Source organism: Trichomycterus rosablanca, chromosome 9, assembly GCF_030014385.1.
Source record: "Trichomycterus rosablanca isolate fTriRos1 chromosome 9, fTriRos1.hap1, whole genome shotgun sequence".
NCBI lineage: Eukaryota > Metazoa > Chordata > Actinopteri > Siluriformes > Trichomycteridae > Trichomycterus > Trichomycterus rosablanca.
Window position 1 is genome coordinate 18,794,326 of NC_085996.1, and position 17,243 is coordinate 18,811,568.

General features: G+C 39.0%; 1 protein-coding gene across 3 annotated transcripts in view; it reads right to left on the bottom strand.

Annotated features, from left to right (window-relative positions):
* The window catches only part of atf6 (activating transcription factor 6), a 91,046-nt gene that overhangs the window by 44,028 nt on the left and 29,775 nt on the right, over positions 1 to 17,243 (bottom strand). For all 3 annotated transcript variants that reach the window (XM_063002026.1, XM_063002025.1, XM_063002027.1), the window contains exons 8-12: positions 8,879 to 9,064; positions 8,170 to 8,261; positions 6,490 to 6,630; positions 3,225 to 3,344; positions 1,713 to 1,812 (exon numbers count right to left, since the gene is read on the bottom strand). In XM_063002026.1, the coding sequence (XP_062858096.1) occupies positions 1,713 to 1,812; positions 3,225 to 3,344; positions 6,490 to 6,630; positions 8,170 to 8,261; positions 8,879 to 9,064 (639 nt within the window). The remainder of the gene's footprint in view (positions 1 to 1,712; positions 1,813 to 3,224; positions 3,345 to 6,489; positions 6,631 to 8,169; positions 8,262 to 8,878; positions 9,065 to 17,243) is intronic.

A 17,243-nucleotide genomic window follows, 5' to 3' on the forward strand; every position in this document is an offset into this window, starting at 1 on the left:
GTTCTGGGAAATAATAATGGCCACACAAAATATTGACACTTCAGGAACTTTCACTAAGGGGTGTACTCACTTTTGTTGCCGGTGGTTTAGACATTAATGGCTGTATATTGAGTTATTTTGAGGGAAGAATAAATGTACACTGTTATATAAGCTGCACACAGACTACTTTTCATTGTGTCAAAGTGTCATTTTGTCAGTGTTGTCCCATGAAAAGATATACTTAAATATCTGCAGAAATGTGAGGGGTGTACTCACTTTTGTGATACACTGTATCTGTGTTTAGCTGGATTTTCCTCCTGTTTCACTTTTAAATTTGTTATAGCTCGGGGTGCTAAGAAATTGTGAGAATTAGCTTTTCCAAGAGAGTGTAAATGCTTATTGTTAAAAAAGCTGTGTTTGGAAATTACAAACCGTTTCACTGGTATTTAACACAATTTGTTTTTATTTAAAAAGCAAAAATTTAAACAAATTATTGTATTAAACAGCAAGGTTTAAAAACATTGAAAGAAACTGCTATTTTGTATGTCCATATTGTTTTTTTTGCTTTAGGATTCCCCAAAGGTGTTCTATAGGATTCATTTCATGTGACACACTTGGCCAGGTGATGGTTTTCACTCCTGTGTGCTTTTTGCAGTGTTTAGGCTCATTATCATGTTGGAACATTTCTTTCTTTCGAGCGTTTTAAGAGTGGGAATCATCTTTTCTTTAAGTATTTTGGTGTACACAGTACCATTCAGGATGTCATTTATAAATCTGTTCTCCCAATACACCTGCACAGTACCTTCCCCTAATTTTCACAGCTGGTAATGTGAAGTGATTATTATAGACCTGACCAGACCTACACCAAACATGCTGAACTTTATCTGATCCAAACAGGTTAATCTTATTTTTATCTGACCAGAGATTGTGCTGCTATTATTATTAGGCTTCCTTTCATGTTCTTTAGTAAACTAGTTTTGCAGCTTTATGCTGATTCATTAGCAACGTCTTTGTTCTTGGATGACTTTATGTACAGTTCGACATACTGTCTGACCACTCACAGAGAGGCAATTGTCTGTGGATAAGTATTGTGCTGAGTGGGAAGCACTGGCCAGTCTGTTTTCAGTGCAAACTGTGAGTTTTGTCATCTTTCAGGGACAGCCGCTGCACCTTATATTACTTATAGTGTGACCTGTCCAATACTTCCTAATAACTGCTGCCACTGCTTATGTTTCGGCTTATGTTTAGTAGCTTACCAACATTTTTGCACCCTTTTCCATGTTTGTGAAACTTTACTATTTAATTTTGTACTTTTACAGATAATTCTTTGCCATGTGGATCCATAAGTCACACACACACACACACACACACACACACCACATAAGAGCCCAACATTGGGAAAATTCTGGTGTTAACAGCTTGTTTTGTCCAACAGACAGACAAGCAGCAATATACAGTTTACCAGAGCTCAATTATTTAGCCTTAATTGGAAACTGCAACACAGGTACACTTTGTAAAACAGGTTTTTGTATATAAAAATCCAAAGTGACCAACAAATTTGTTTGCCAGAAGAATGCTGATGGCCGTCAAAAGTAGCTAACTGAGGTGAAAAGAAATAAATAACTAAATATTAGGTGTGTCGTATGTCAAAACTAGCATGACAGATTATTATTTGAAGTGTGTGTACTACAGAGGCAGAGACTGAACGTGGAAGAGTCTTTGACAAATTGTACCGTAAAGGTTCGGGGTCTGGTGTGGGTGCTGGTGTTGCGCTGGCTCTTGGTGCGCTCAGCCTCATGGCGGTAGACCCATCCCTTTAGCTCACTGGCCATTCTACACACAGAAAAAAGCAAAATATTATTAGATCTGCTGGAGTGTATAAATGAGGATTAACATAAGGAAACTTTATGAACCCTCCACAGTCTCCACAGTGGATCTGGTCCACATACCAGACTTTTTACACTAGATGGCCTACTTATTTTACCCTGGCTTGGTACCAGCACTGAGAGTGCACTGACAAGTGCATCTCCCAGTGGCTAGGCTGTTCGATCTGTATCTGTATCCCTGCCTCAACCTGCCCGATTGGCTGGTAGCACTGCTTAACGTATGGCACCACTACATCACCCGAGCGCCCACAAACAACTGTAATTGTTAGGCCTTCAGTAAACAAACTGACTAATCACTTGCAACCCTGACTAAAAACACAGAATGTTAACTTTGGTATATAATAACTTGTAGGACCTTTTTTCAGCAGTAATAACATTTCATGAAGCTGTTGAACAGAATTGCACAATGCTAAGAAAGAATTTTGAAAAGGGTATCTTAGAATAACAGCCCTTTTCAGACCAGACCACAGTGTCTCAATTGGATTAAGGTCTTGCCTGGTCATTCCAAAACATGAAGTTTGTTGATTTAGGTAAAATCATGCATTTTAAATCATTGTCCTGTTACATCATCCATCTCCTACTAAGCTTAATATGCTGTTTTACTGCCCTGACATGTTCCTGGTAAATGTCTTAATGTTATTTATAAATCATCTTCTTAATGCAAGCTGGCCAGTGCCTGAAAAAAACAGCAATCCTAAAACATGCTGCCACTGTGTCTTTTTTCCCCAACACATCTTTACTGTTTCATATGTGCTCTTTCTACCTCTACAGGGTACTCGGGTGGTACTGTGGTCCAACAAGCTAGCACACCAGTGTGGAGTGTTCAAACACATAAGTTCATAATCTCAGCAGAGGCATCCACACAAATACAATCAGCCGTGTTTGAGGCAGGTAAGGTCGAACTGGGTCTTTTCCAGCTGAGATTCCATCTCAAGGACTAGTCCGGGCACGTGGGCAACTGTGGGTGTGGAGTCACATGGGGCCTACGGTGACAATACAGCTACAGGGGTGGGAGAGTATCCAGCTCTTCCTGATCTGACTGGGGGTTGTATGAGAGGCAGCGGATTCATAATCAAGAATTGGAAATTACTATATTGGGAGATATATGGGAGATCAAGAAACCACTTTCACAAGAAATGTCCACATTCTGCAATATATTAATTATATTACTGCAATACATTAACTTTCATTCCATTGACGTTTGTTTGCTGTGGGTGATTAATCCTTCTCACTGATCAGTTACAAACTAAAGTGGTTTAAGGAGAAGCTCACTGTAGCTGTAATTGGAGGAAAAAAATACATGTGACAAAAAAATGAACAGATTACAGTAATGGCTGCTAGAGTAGGCTCAGTACTGACTTTATGCACTTGGTCTTGTTGACAGGTGGCTGACAGGGAGGAAGGTTTCTGAAGTAGACAGGATCCCTTTTAACCACCAAAAGAGCCTTGTCATCTGGCATTGATCCCAAGTCCTCAACCCTAAACAAGAAATATAAAACAGAGCACAAGAAAGACAGAAAGTGAAATAATGTGGTGAGAAAGATAAGAAGGATACAGTAAACACATACAAAAAGAATCTGGTGTCTGCAACACACACACAAATGTTGGGCGTGTTTAGCACTGTGTTCCATCACCATTCATTTTCATAACTGAGGACACTAACTGTGGCAGTTTTGCAAGTAGAATTTTCACCCATTCTTTCCTCATATGAGACTGAAGTCACTGCTCTGATTCTGGTCTTTTTGACACACCATACATCTTCAATAGACGACAGGTCTGGACTACAGGTAGGGAGGTTATTATTTTTATAATTGTGACTGAATACAATCACAGCAATTAAGGGTTAAGGGCCAGAAGCCCAACTTGGCAGTGATTATGCCTAAACCAGCAACCTTTTGAGTACAAGACCAGTACTTTAACTAGCTGATTTATGAATTTACCCACATTAACAAGCTTTGTTAAACTGAGGTATAATATAGTTATAACAAATGACTTCCTATCTACTGCACTTGAATGCTACATAAGGTACACTAAAGTGAGCAGTAGAAATTATTTGGGATCTACACAAATACATTGGGAATGGGTAAACTAATAGACATAGCATACATATGCTGGGAAGTAGGAGTAGAAAATGATTAAAAAAATTTACCCCTCAAGCCTAGCGGTTAAGGTAATGGACTAGTAATTAGAAGGTTGCTGCTTTTGGGCCCTTGAACAAGGCCCTTCACCCTCAATTGCTCAGACAGTAAACAGTCTACTGTAAGTCGCTTTGGATAAAGGCATCTGCTAATTGCCTAGTTTACACTACACGATTTTTGCCCTGATTTTTGCTCGCCGACTGGTCGCCGCTAGATGTGGCAGCTCAGGAGCAACTCAGCGTTTGCTCGGGCGATCGAAACTTGGCTCTCAATCGCTATGTGTGAACTACTCAACAACTCGATCCGAGCCGCTCGCCAAGCGCTCACCTTATGAGGAGAGATATCTAGCATGTTGAATATCTGGATCAGTCAGTTGCGACTGGCAATGAGTGTGGTGAGGGGGATAATATAGTTTCTATCAGAATACATCGGCACACACACAAGCTTTAAAATATTTGTGAACTTATCATCCACGCCGAACCGTAATATCAACACTGCATTACAAAAAAAATATTTATTAACCTCCAACTCGCTACAGAACAGAACAATCCCTGCTGGTCGTGTTGCCAAATCCACTCGGATTCATTTATTTTTCTCTTTAATTTTACGCTGCACATCAGCGCACAAACAACTTTGATCACTCGCTACTTGTTGACGTGCATTTTTGGACGTGGTATCATTAAACCCCTCGTCACTTCTTGCGTTTGTTTTCATGACAAAACGTAGTTTGGGAGACCAGAGAAGCTCGCCTGCGATTCCAGTTGGTGATAGATGGTGTAGTGTGAAACCCACTATCACCGATCAGTCGTGTAGTGTGAAATACACACCGACTTGAAAGACTTCCCATTACAAGAGATTCAGTTGTGTAGTGTGAACTGTACAGCAACCTGACGACTTGGAAAGTCGTGTAGTGTGAATTTGGCATAACCCAACACAGCAGCATAAAATCAGTAAAATATGTCATCAGTAATTTAATTATATTTAATAAGAAATCATTTCATGTTTGGCCATGTAAACATCTCTAGGTTTCTAAATTCCTTTAGCTTTTATTGGTAGCAAAAAGCTGTCAACACTTCAGTGCACGTCATAAAAGTGAAGAGCCTTAAATTAGCTTTAAACTGAATGTTCTTGTACACAGAACAAACAGCTGACTCTGCTTTAAACAGCGTTGTTTATACAGCTCTGAAATCTGTGCTGCATTCAAGACTCAGATGAAGTTTGTGGCTCCTGTTACAACACTGTAACACAGACAAGCTTTGCACAAGTGGAGAAGGATGAAAGAAACTAGGACAACCATGGCTCCTTAATGTTTCTGCTGATGAGAAGCAGACCCAAGTGCCACAGAGCATGATTCCTGGCTTACAGGGAGCAGGAGGTACAGAACTATAGAACTAAATGAAGAAAGCAGACTAAACACTTTTACCACACAACAAGAAAAATGTACTTTATTTATTAAGTAAAATTAAGTCATTTATGTTTTAGTACTGAAGACCTTAATCAGTTGGTTATTTAATAGCAAAGTGCTATGATAGAAATGTATTGCACTTTCCACTGATAAAGTTAGCAAATTAGGTAAAGGAGATACTTAGTAGATAATGATTGGTGACAAACTATCTAAAGGACTAGCCAAGTAGGCTACTTAACCTACAGTGATGTTTCACAAAGAACCTCTAGATGTGCCTTGGCATAAATCTCTGGAACTGTACTTCAGAGTTTTGAAATGACTCTTTCTGTTTAACATCTTGGTCCAAACACTCCCATAAGTGTTGAACATTTACAGTCACTGCATTTAGCCAAAGCAACTGCATACAGTGCAAGCAACTGGGGGTCAAGGGCCTTGCTCAGCGGCCCAACACTGGCAACCTGATAGCATTGGAGATTCAACCAGCGACCTTCTGATTACCAGTCCAGTATCTTAGCCACTGAGGTATCATTTGCCCTGTTTAATTGGGTTGGGATCTGGTGGTAATCAGGTTTTAAAGTGGTAATGGTTTAAGGATCAGATCATATGAGAAAGTAAAGTAAAACTAAAGTATGGCAAGAGTTTATTTTTAAATATCCCCACTTGCTGATTTAGCAAAACAAATCAAATGTTTATTCAATTCTTCATGTAATCGGTGTTTTTTCCAATTTCTGACTGAAAACCAAAATGATGAAACATTTTTAATCATAAGGGAGTGGTCTCTACACCAATAACAATGCCCCCATCCACAAGGCACAAAAGGCTACTGAATGGTTTGATGAGTATAAAATTATGGAAATCATAAGCTAGGGCCAAGTCATCAGACCACCTTAAAGAACACATATTGGAGATATGCCAATGCAAGGAAACTAAACACCACTGAGGAAACAACTTGTGGAAAACTGATAATGCGCCCAGTACAGTTCCAGATAGAATCAATGATACATCACATTTGCTCAGATGGCTTGTGATGGCCCAACACCTTACTGTTAGCATCCATGTGTATAATGGAGCTTATTCTTACCTGTACTCAGGTTGAGAAGTCTCAGAATGAGGCACATAATCCCCCTGGTCACTGCTGCTCTCTGGCAAAAATTCTAGTAAATGTCTGTTGTTTATATAAGGGCCGACTGGAGACCTGGAGACTGTGCCACCCTCAAACAGACTGGACCATGGAAAGAGGCAACAAACATAAAGTCATTAAACAGTCTGAACGGATGGAGTAAATAAAGCCTATGGCTGCATAAATGTGTTTAAATCACGATAAAACAAATATCTGCATAGCTGCATTGCTACTCTTAATATAAAATAATTTACTACTTACATGTAAATTAATTTAAAAATAAACAGCACGACCAGTCAACTACCTGTGTAGTTGAGTTTAAGTTCAGGAAAGATTTTCCCAGTGGGCTTGCCATCCCCCATTCTTATAATCTTTAGGGCCATACAGCAGTTAAAGTATATCTAAAACAGCTAGGGGTTGCTCATAGCAGATGTGTTCACATATCACAAAAGTCCAAGTCAAGTCACGAGTCTTTAGACTAGACTCTAATTCAAGTCTTGAGTCTTTAGGCTTAAGTGTCCAAATCAAGTCTGATAACATTATACACAAAGCATATGTGGAAAATGTAGTATGAAATAAACAACTAATATATACGTTTAGGTTAAAAACGCTTTACTTTGTGTCCAAAACATGTATTTTTGTGTGCAAATGTTTTCTTTCTTTACATCCTACACATTTCCTTACGATTTTTCCTCACAAACACATGACAATCTCTGTTGGTTACATTTTTATATAACTTGCTTGAGAAATTGAACAAATATGTGCAGACCAACATGTTAGAGTACAGTAACTATGTCAGGCCAAGTTAGATTACGGTAATGATGGCTTAGTGGCTAGTGTCAACTAAACAAACCTATCTGAGTGTGTTTTCAGATGCTTTTTTAAGTTTGATGTGGTTGATCCTAAATCTTTACCTTTTAATTTGTTTGCACATTGCCACTCTTCTTATTATATCTCATGACTTACTTACACAAGCTGGATACAAATATTTTCAATATTTTCTGTTACTTTCACACACTGTCTAGATGATAATGTAAGAACGCTTACTGTTTACAAGTTATTTTTTACAAAATGTGTCAACACACAGTGCATCAAACCTGTGTCCTTGCTAACACCTGTCCACCTTTAAAAGCACCTACGATAGGCATGCAGGTATCGGATCTGGACATTAGAACAATGGAAGAAGGTTGACTGGTCTGGCAAATCCTGATATGCTGAAGAGATGGCAACAAATGCACTGGAGGACGATCCACCTAAGAAGTTGATGGATCTTCTGGTAATGTCCTGGTACCAGATACCACAAGACTCCCTCAGATGTCCTGTTGAGTCCATGTCTTGATGGGACAGACAGCATACTGGACAAGTGGTCCTAATGTTTTGGCTTATTGGTGTATATATATGCCTGAAAAGCCCATCTACATAACTGTTATTAATGTTTCTTCTGCTTTTTTACTGCTCTGACATTTTAAAATCACGGGTTTAAAATGTCGGCTTTTAAAAAAAAATACCTGGCAAGTGTACTTAACTGGGAAATTGCTGAGTCATTTTATTTGGCATTTTGTATCAAACTGCTGGTTAATAGTCAATTAAAAGTGTGTGTTACTTGATCATTTTTATTCTTTGAGTAATGAGTGAGCTTACCTAATTGGTGCAATGTTGAAGGCCAGGAAAACCAGGACCACCATGAGACACACTGCACGTCTCTTTGGAGCAGTTGCTTTTAGAACAGTGTTCTATATACAGACACAAAGAAGAGAGATCAGCAGGTCACCTAACCATAACTGCATCCCGCATCATGATGTTACACCACATGGTCATGTGCTATATGGCAAATACAATCAATGAAATTTTTTGTGCTTCTGCATTTACTTCCAATTTCCCTCCCAATCTAGTCACATCCAATTACCCGACTGCATTTTGCTTCCTCTCTACTGCTGATGACTTCCACTCTGATCAAGGTGGTTCATTTAGGACTGTCTCATGCAAAGAGGGTAACGCACTGATCTCCATTATCCCTTGCCTCTGTAAAGGCACCATTAATCTGCCAGCAGAGGTCGTAATTGTATCCGTTATGAAGATTCCCCTACGGCATCCCACCCAAGAAACGAGCCAATCATCGTTCGTGTAGGCGCCCATCAATACAATTTAAACAGACAAACATTGCCAATAGAATGGCTCCTATAATCTGGGAGCTAAGAGGAGTAACACTGATAGGCAGTGAGCTCAGATTCTACAGACTCTCTTCAGATATTGGATAAGATTGTAAATATACAACAACATGCACCACACATAGGCTGCAGCATCATGGCCCTGCATAAATGTAACAGTTGTGTAACAGTACAGGATTTACCTCATTCTTCATTCCCTCCAGCTGCTTCTTCAGTGACCCATTCTCATTTTTCAGCTGCTCGTTCTCAGACAGTGCAACCTTCAGACGAGCCTCCAGAGTAAGCAAGTACTCTTTCTTCTTCTTCCGTGATAGAGATGCAGACTCCCTGTTCTTGATCATCCGCTGCTGCCGCCGTGAAACGTTGGACTGAAAGAAAGAGAAGAAACAATAAAACAGGGTGATCTAATTTTCTTTTTGTGGCATGTTCAAGTTACAAAATCCAATTTTAATTTTAATTTAAACGTTTTAATTGCTTCTTAATGGCTGTAATATAGTTGCCTTGTTAAGTGATTCATGTTCACAATATCAATGCATAACACTTTTCGAGTTTATTATTTGGTAATATTTTTATTATACAGTAATCCCTCGCTATATCGCGCTTCGACTTTTGCGGCTTCACTCTATCGTGGATTTTATTTGCAAGCATGTCTAAATATAAATCGCGGATTTTTCGCTGGTTCACGGATTTCTGCAGACAAGGGGTGTGTTTGAAAAGCTAGCTCTCTCTCTACATAGACGCATTTTACGTCATCCTGTGCGCGCTCCCGATTAGGATGCTGTTCCAAATCCTAGATGCCTTAATATCCTCACTTCTTAACGTTTCAACGTTATTTTCACTCAAAAACGAGTGAGCATCCGACGCTTCCTTAGTGATCAAGACAATCCCAGAATTCATTGCGGGTCAGCTGCTCCTCTCTCGCAGAAAAATAAACATGGCTGACGGTACGGACAAACGAATGGAGTTATTTTCAAAAGTAAATAAAATATTACTGATTTTTAACTTGTATAAACTTGTACCGAGTGTTTTTATTTGCAAGTTCGGGCTTGTCAGGAAATGTAACCGTTATCGGTACATGAAGATAGATGTTATATTGACGTTAGCATGCTGTGCTACCTCAATCCATTGGTTTTAATGACAAGATGCTAAATGCTAAAGCCGATGGAATCGGGTTATAAAAATAACCATATAAACATGTTTTTACTTCGCGGATTTTCACCATTCGCAGAGGGTTCTGGAACGCAACCCTTGCAATCGAGGAGGGATTACTGTATACAGAGTATACATCACTGAGCATCTGAAAAGAGAGGATAACGTAGTATTTAAGCCAGTACTAGTCCTGCTATAAAGAATGGTATTTTCAGACTGCATATTTATAAATGTATATTATTACAAATCAGGTACAAAATAGGTTGCAAGGTACTGTAATTATTAATAGTTTCTTTGGCAAATACATGTTAAACTATTTAAAAATAAAATGTTCAGAGAAAAAAGCTTTTGCAATACATCACGTGCAGAAATCAACAGTACAATATTAGCAATACCTTATTTTCCTGCTATATGAATTGATTTATGTCTAGATATTGATATTCCTTGTATTTTTAAGAGGCGCACCTGGAAACAATAAATGCAAGAATGAAAATACCTTTGCAAAGTGTGCCAATCTTTTACATTCACGTACTCACTCACTTATGAGGAGAAAATATGAATCTGAAAACCCACAACAGAGAGTGACTTGAAGTGAGGTTTAAACCTGGGTTCCCAGTGGGCTGCTGGGTTCCCATTACCTGCTGCCCCACCGTGGTGCCTATATGAAGCTCTTAAAAAGCTGTGAGGATGTTAGACCAATTACAATCTTAATCACAGTTTAAACAGGAGGACCAGCCCAACACTAAAACTGTAATAAGTGGGAGGCTAGAAGACAATAGTTCTGTCAGAAGCACAGATTAGAAGTTAGAGCTCTCATGAGATCTGTGTGCAGGGGTTTGACCATCCCAACCTCAGAATTAGCTATTCATGTCTGCATAGATGAGATCTAGATTTGAATCTCAGAGGTGGTGGGCTAATGCAGTAGAAAGCCTTCATGACCTTGTTACCTGCTCGCTCTCCCTTTTAGTTATGCTGTAATAATTAGGGGTGCTGGAGTCTAAAGCTACTCTCTGTAAAACGGACATTTTATTCAACTCACATTTTTAACTACATTTTCTGTTGTTTTACCCCAAGGTGGTTCTAATGGAAACCTGTTTACCCGCCCGAGGTTAAGGAAGTCGAGATTGCCGTGCCAACAATGCTGCTCCTGCCAGATGTGACGGAAACCTGGCGTGTTTGCACCAAGAATGTCAAGAACTCACTACAGACTTTATTACAGACTGGACTGAATAATAACTCCAATTATTAATTTTTTGCTGGTTATAATATTTAGTTCATTTTAATTTTGTGTATGTATGATTTGTATAAATCCTATTTATTTAAAGTATCCTCCAGGCCACCCAAGGAGGGTGGGTCCCTGCTGAGTCTGGTTCCTCTCAAGGTTTCTTCCTGTAATTTTAGGGGAGTTTTTCCTTGCCACTGTCGCCCTCGGCTTGCTCAACAGGGGTTTTTGTATCTGTTGGTCCTGGAAGTTGCTTTGAGACAATGTCTATTGTAAAAAGCGCTTTTTACAATAGACATTGTCTCAAAGCAACTTCCAGGACCAACAGATACAAAAACCCCTGTTGAGCAAGTCAAGTCAACTGACTTGACTTGACTAGACTAGACAGTGGTGCCAACTGAGCGTCTAGTCACCAACAATTTAAAACACAGTTTGAATTTTTCGTCCAATGTTTAGCCCTGCTTGCGAATGTGCAGTAGCAGGCAGTTCAGGACAGTGTATAGGAACAGTTGATAATCAGCTGAGAAGCTTCTGAAGTGAGAAAAAAAAACTTTTCAGCTTACGTAAAGGTTTTATTTGGGTCTATCCAAACAGGGCTTGAGAACAACAGAACCGCCAGAAAAATATTAAATAAATAGATGCCAAAGGAATAAAAAAATAATTAAAAAGAGAGGATTGGGAGCAGAATTGGAGAGAAAAGCATGCAAATGAAATTTTCACCACAGCAACACAAGAAAATTACTTTAAAAGGAGATGTTGTGGGAGGTTAGAATTCTAAAAATACAGTTAGTCAGACTGAGGAAAAAGAAGAGTACAAAAGAAAGCAAGAGAGAAAGAGAATGAGAGAGAATAAACAAGACAGACAGAAAATGCAGGCTTGCCCTCAATGTCAAAACCCTTTAAAAGTTTACCCACAATGTGGCTGTAATTAAACTGTTTGCATCCCCACTTGGCCCATTTGCATCATGTCTCCTGAGAAAAAGTAATAGAAAAAGTTCAAAAGCCTGGGAGTTTGGCCATGGACGCAGTCTGGGAACAGACAACATGTTTGGTTACCCAGAGGTCCAAATGTCTATGCTATAACCATGGAGATTAAACTGGGTGGGAAGAACTGGGAAAAGAGCAAAGATATGTGGATATTGGCAATGGACTCAAAATGAGGTCCAAATAAATGTTGATTGATACAGCCAAGCTAGACGTATGCCAAATTTGATTTTTAACATCATGCACTAAAGTTGATTAGGGGTTTCCAAAGTTGTGTTCACCTCTGTTAAAAATTCCCCTGTTCATCGCTATCACCCCGTGAACAATTTCCCTCTTCACAGCACCCTAAAATAATTTAAAAAAAAAAACCCTGCTTATTATGACCATAAAAAACAAGAACAAGAATACCAAGAATAGAAATGATTTAGTTTAAGGAGTTTTGCTTGCTCTCCTTGTGGCCGCAGCTTAAACAATATCTCAAATCCTGAAGTGTTAATCTGAAGTCACAGAATCTGAAGTGCCCATGAAATCCCTTACTCTAAAAAGTATTCAGGACCGTTGCTGTGGCACTCCAAACTTTGGTCAGAAGCATCCTGTTCACTTTAATAATCACTGAGACAAGAAAATTGAGACTGTATGCAGATTGTATGCTAATGAGCTATTATAGTGTGAAATTAAGAAAATGTTAATTAAAGAGTATACACATACTTTTTAATTAACGTAATCACATATCACAAATACAATTAACATAAAATAATAATAACAGACAGTTTAGGAGCAACTTCTGTGGCTGCCCAATGTCTGATATTAATGAAATAAAATACTTGACTGGAGGGGAACAGTCAGCACTCATCTACTGTCAGGCATGTGTGCATTTGAACAAACTACTACCTGCAAAACAAAACACTAATAAACCTCAAAGGCTGAGCCATATAACAGAGAAAATACAGTGTGAGTGTATTGTACTCAGAGTGAGTGAGTGAGTGATTACAGGTATGCAGGATATAATCACTTTTCCTTTTTCTCTGGCAACCGTGGTCAGATGCATCATGTTTGCTTTAATGTTTATTTAGATGTATTTACACTCAATGGTGTCCACCTCTTTCAATCTGAATAGATTGGACATAATTTGGAAGCCAAACACCAGTGTCTACAAGAGCCCATAATTTACACTGAACTGTACATAAATCCAATAAGGTCCAATAAACTGTGATTCTCTGTAATCAAATTGGCTTCGGTTTAATCTTAGGTTTTGAGGAATCCTTAAAAATAGTTCATATATTACAAAGTTTAACAAACTTGTTTAAATAGGACATTACCAGTGTCCTGGGGTACTGGATTTGAACATGGCTCACTATCAGTATTCAAGATTTTTTTTTAAATAGTTTTCTAAAACGTGTCAGTAGGTGGATCAGGTGGTCTGTGATGCCCTACAGTAAAGTGATGCCCTGTCCAGGGTGTATTTCCACCTTGTGTCCCAGTGCTTCCAAACCCACTGCAAGCCTGATTTGGCTAAAGCGGTTACTAAGATAAATTAATGAATACGTAAAAATAACTAACAATTACTATTACTAAGGTTGTTCTAACAGTTATTTGACCCATTACTAGCCAGCTAGTTAAATAACTAGTTAACTACAATCACACTAATCACAGGTAAACAGTAATGTAAAAAAACAGTAAGGTAGGATTTCAGTAATTCTTTATTGCATATACAACCCCTAAAGTGGGACAGTATGGAAAATGCAAAGTGTGGTGAGAATGGGCCACCTAAATAAACAGTGTTTCTTATATTGACTTTTATCTCATTGCAGACAGTATAAATCCAAGATCTTTCATGTTTTGTTTGGTCAGCTTTATTTTATTTGATAATATACATCCATTACTACATTTCATGATGACTGTAATCAGCTCAAGGGGTGAGATACAATGGCTGCCCCTGCACTCTGACCCCAGCTTCCAAACAAGCTGGGATATGAGAATAAAGAATGTCATAGTACTGTACTAGTGCATATGAATATATGACAAATAATGTGGTAACCCTTATCCTTATTATGATTTCATTCAAACACAGTCAATGCAAAGAAAGGCAGAGGATCTTCAGTTTGTAAACAAATGTGTGAGCAAATGATTGAAATGTTTGGAACAATGATTTGCATATTTCTCCCTCATAATAATAATCTCATTAAACGATTCAAGGAATCTGGAGGAATTTTAGTGCGCATAGGGCAAGGGTGCAAGCCCAAGCTGAACACCCATGATCTCCGATCCCTTAGACGGCACTGCATCAAGAACATTCATTCATCAACAGCTGATATAAACACCAGGGCAAGGGATAATTCTACTGTGCTAAATATAGACCATGGGCTTAAGAGTGCTTCAGAAAATTGTTGGTACTTAACACAGTCTGCCAATAGATCAGGGAATGCAAATGAAACAGTTAGACAGAGAGAAAGCCGCACAATACAATGAAGAAACACTAAATTCTCTGGCCCAGGCTTATCTTAGCTGGAACAAAAGATAGTGAAAATGTGTTGTGGACAGATGGGTCCACGCTACAGTTTGTTTTAGGAAAAAAATTGGACTTTGATTGGACTATGGACCGCTCCACCTGGGAATCGAACCCAGGATTTTCTTGCTGTGAGGCGACAGTGCTACAGTCTTATTTTATATTAATTATGTTTTGTAAAACTGTGATTACAAAAAATGCAGTGCTCAATACAGAAAAATTTACTGTCTTCAAACCAAATTTTTATTTTTATTTTACAAAAGCTGAGTGATGTGCATAATTTTACAGTGATGTCATATCAAATGTGTTAAAAATGTCTTTTTTTTCCCCAAACAGCTGTACATACGGCATAATCGCATCTGGCTAATTTGAGATGAGTTAACAAGCCCTCTGCTCCAACTAACCCACACTTGCCTACACACACCCAAATCTCACACACACACTTCGCAGAGCATGGAACCAGCTGCATTCTATAACATGTGACAGTTTCAATGATCCATGTTTTCATTACCTTTCAGTGACACCAGTGTTAATGGTCTGAAAGTTGTGAAGCATATATTTTTAGCTCCCTTGATTTACACTCCAGTGACTTTCTGACACCATGAAAGAAGTCTGATGTAAACACTACATACCTCTGGCTGTGTAGAAGTAAAGCCTGTCAGACACCCTTGACTAGTGGATTCAGTCATTTCTCCAAATACAAGCATTGTTAGCAAAAGCTGGACATAATGAAAAGCCTAGTGATTGCACTGGCATCAGATGCCACCGTTACGCCAAGTAGGTGTGACAAATTTACCACCTGCTAGAGATGTGCTGATTACCTCTGAGTTATTGGTTGTGTTACTGTCATGCGGTAATGTGTTTAAGCAACAGTCAAGAAGTGGTAAGCCAAGTTAGTAAGTTTGTTTGTTTAATTCTCAATGCTATGTCAGTTGCTATGGATATCATCATGGCTGAATAATAGGTTCAGTCTTTAAAATTCAAATTGAGGGTCGATGGTAAGCCAAGTCCTGAAAAGCAAAACATCTAAAAACTCTGTCCTGCCTCTAAAAAGAAAGAACTGTTGATTACTACAAACCACAGATGCTATGATCACCTATGCACTCAGCACAGGCGCCTCTGTATCTGCCAATCAGGGTCCTTACACAGCGTTTGAAGACCTCACCGCTCAGGTGGCGCAGCGGTAAAAACACACGCTGGAACCAGAGCTGAGATCTCGAATACATCGTATCAAATCTCAGCTCTGCCTACCGGCTAAGGCTGAGCGGCCACATGAACAACAATTGGCCTGTTGTTTAGATATGAGTGGGACTAAGCCGGATGGGGTCTCTCTCCCATGACTGGTGCATTTACGACCTCTGCTGAGTGATTGATGGCGCCTGCACAGAGATGAAAAAAGAGTGCTCTCAGGGTGTGTCCTCTCCGTACACAACGCTGAGCTGCACTGCACTCGTTAAAGTGCAGGTAATAAAATGCATACGGCATGCTGCCCACGTGTCGGAGTTAGCTTCGTTCTCCTCAATCAGAGCAGGGATCGGCATTGGTAGCATGACGCAATCGGGCAATTGGACACACTAAAAAGGGAGAAAAGGGGGAGGAAATGCATAAAGAAAAAAAAAAGCCGACCCGTGGCAATGCCAAGTTTCGAACCGAGGAGTTCAGAATCTCGGCGCTGGTGTGCTATTGGAATATCTCGCTGCGCCACCTGGGCGCAGAAGCCCTGCTTTATGGCGTGAACAGTTTTAACAGTTAAAAGCTTACATTTACAGATGTGTGTTCACAGCTGTGACTGTCAAGCATTAAATGTCTATTAAAAACTTATTGGGATCAAAGATTCTAAAGAATCGATAGCATTGCTTAGCATGTCTTGCCTATCCAAATATTTCTCTCAGCAGGAGAGAACAACCACAGATGTGCATAAATACTTCTAACACTTTTGATTAAGTCTGAGCTGTTTTTAGGCGTTTTTCCCATATTTAAACAAATCTGGCCTCCTGTTATAACGAAACATCGTACTGTATTAATCCAACACAAAAGCGTTTTCACCAAAACTACACTTTCTTTTGGGTAAAACCAAAACAAGCGGAGGATGCAGTGCAAAAGTTGAATGATCTTGAATTACATTAGGTCATTTTTCCATTTACAAACAGAAAGTACACACCTCAACTTTCCTTTCTAACACAACTGCCTTAGTGCCAGCAACCACTAAAAATGTAATAATGTTATTAGCAAGGTCAAATTTCATTACCAATAAATAAGTCATGATATTATACCAATAAACCACATTCACTGCTGTACAGCTGTACTGTTAAAGCTCTTCCCTCCCTGTCTACAAAAGTGAGTACATATAAAAAATACCTGGAGTACACGGATCTATTGGCTAGTGGGTTCTTATTTATTGAGGGCTTGTGGAATACCAGGTGTGTCAGCTTTGAACTAAAGTACATTTTAAAAATGAAAAATGTAATGCATAGAGAAGTGCAAGACTGAATATTCATGTCTGACTTGTGATTGTGGGTTGTCTGAAGACAAAAAAATAAGCAATGTATGCAAATGTGCTACTATAGTGTGAATGGACAATTGCATTAATTAAAAGGTGGGGAGATAATTATAAAAATCACAAATAAAATCAACACAATGTAATAACAGACAGTTTTAGGAGCAATTTCTGTCACTTGCTCAGTGA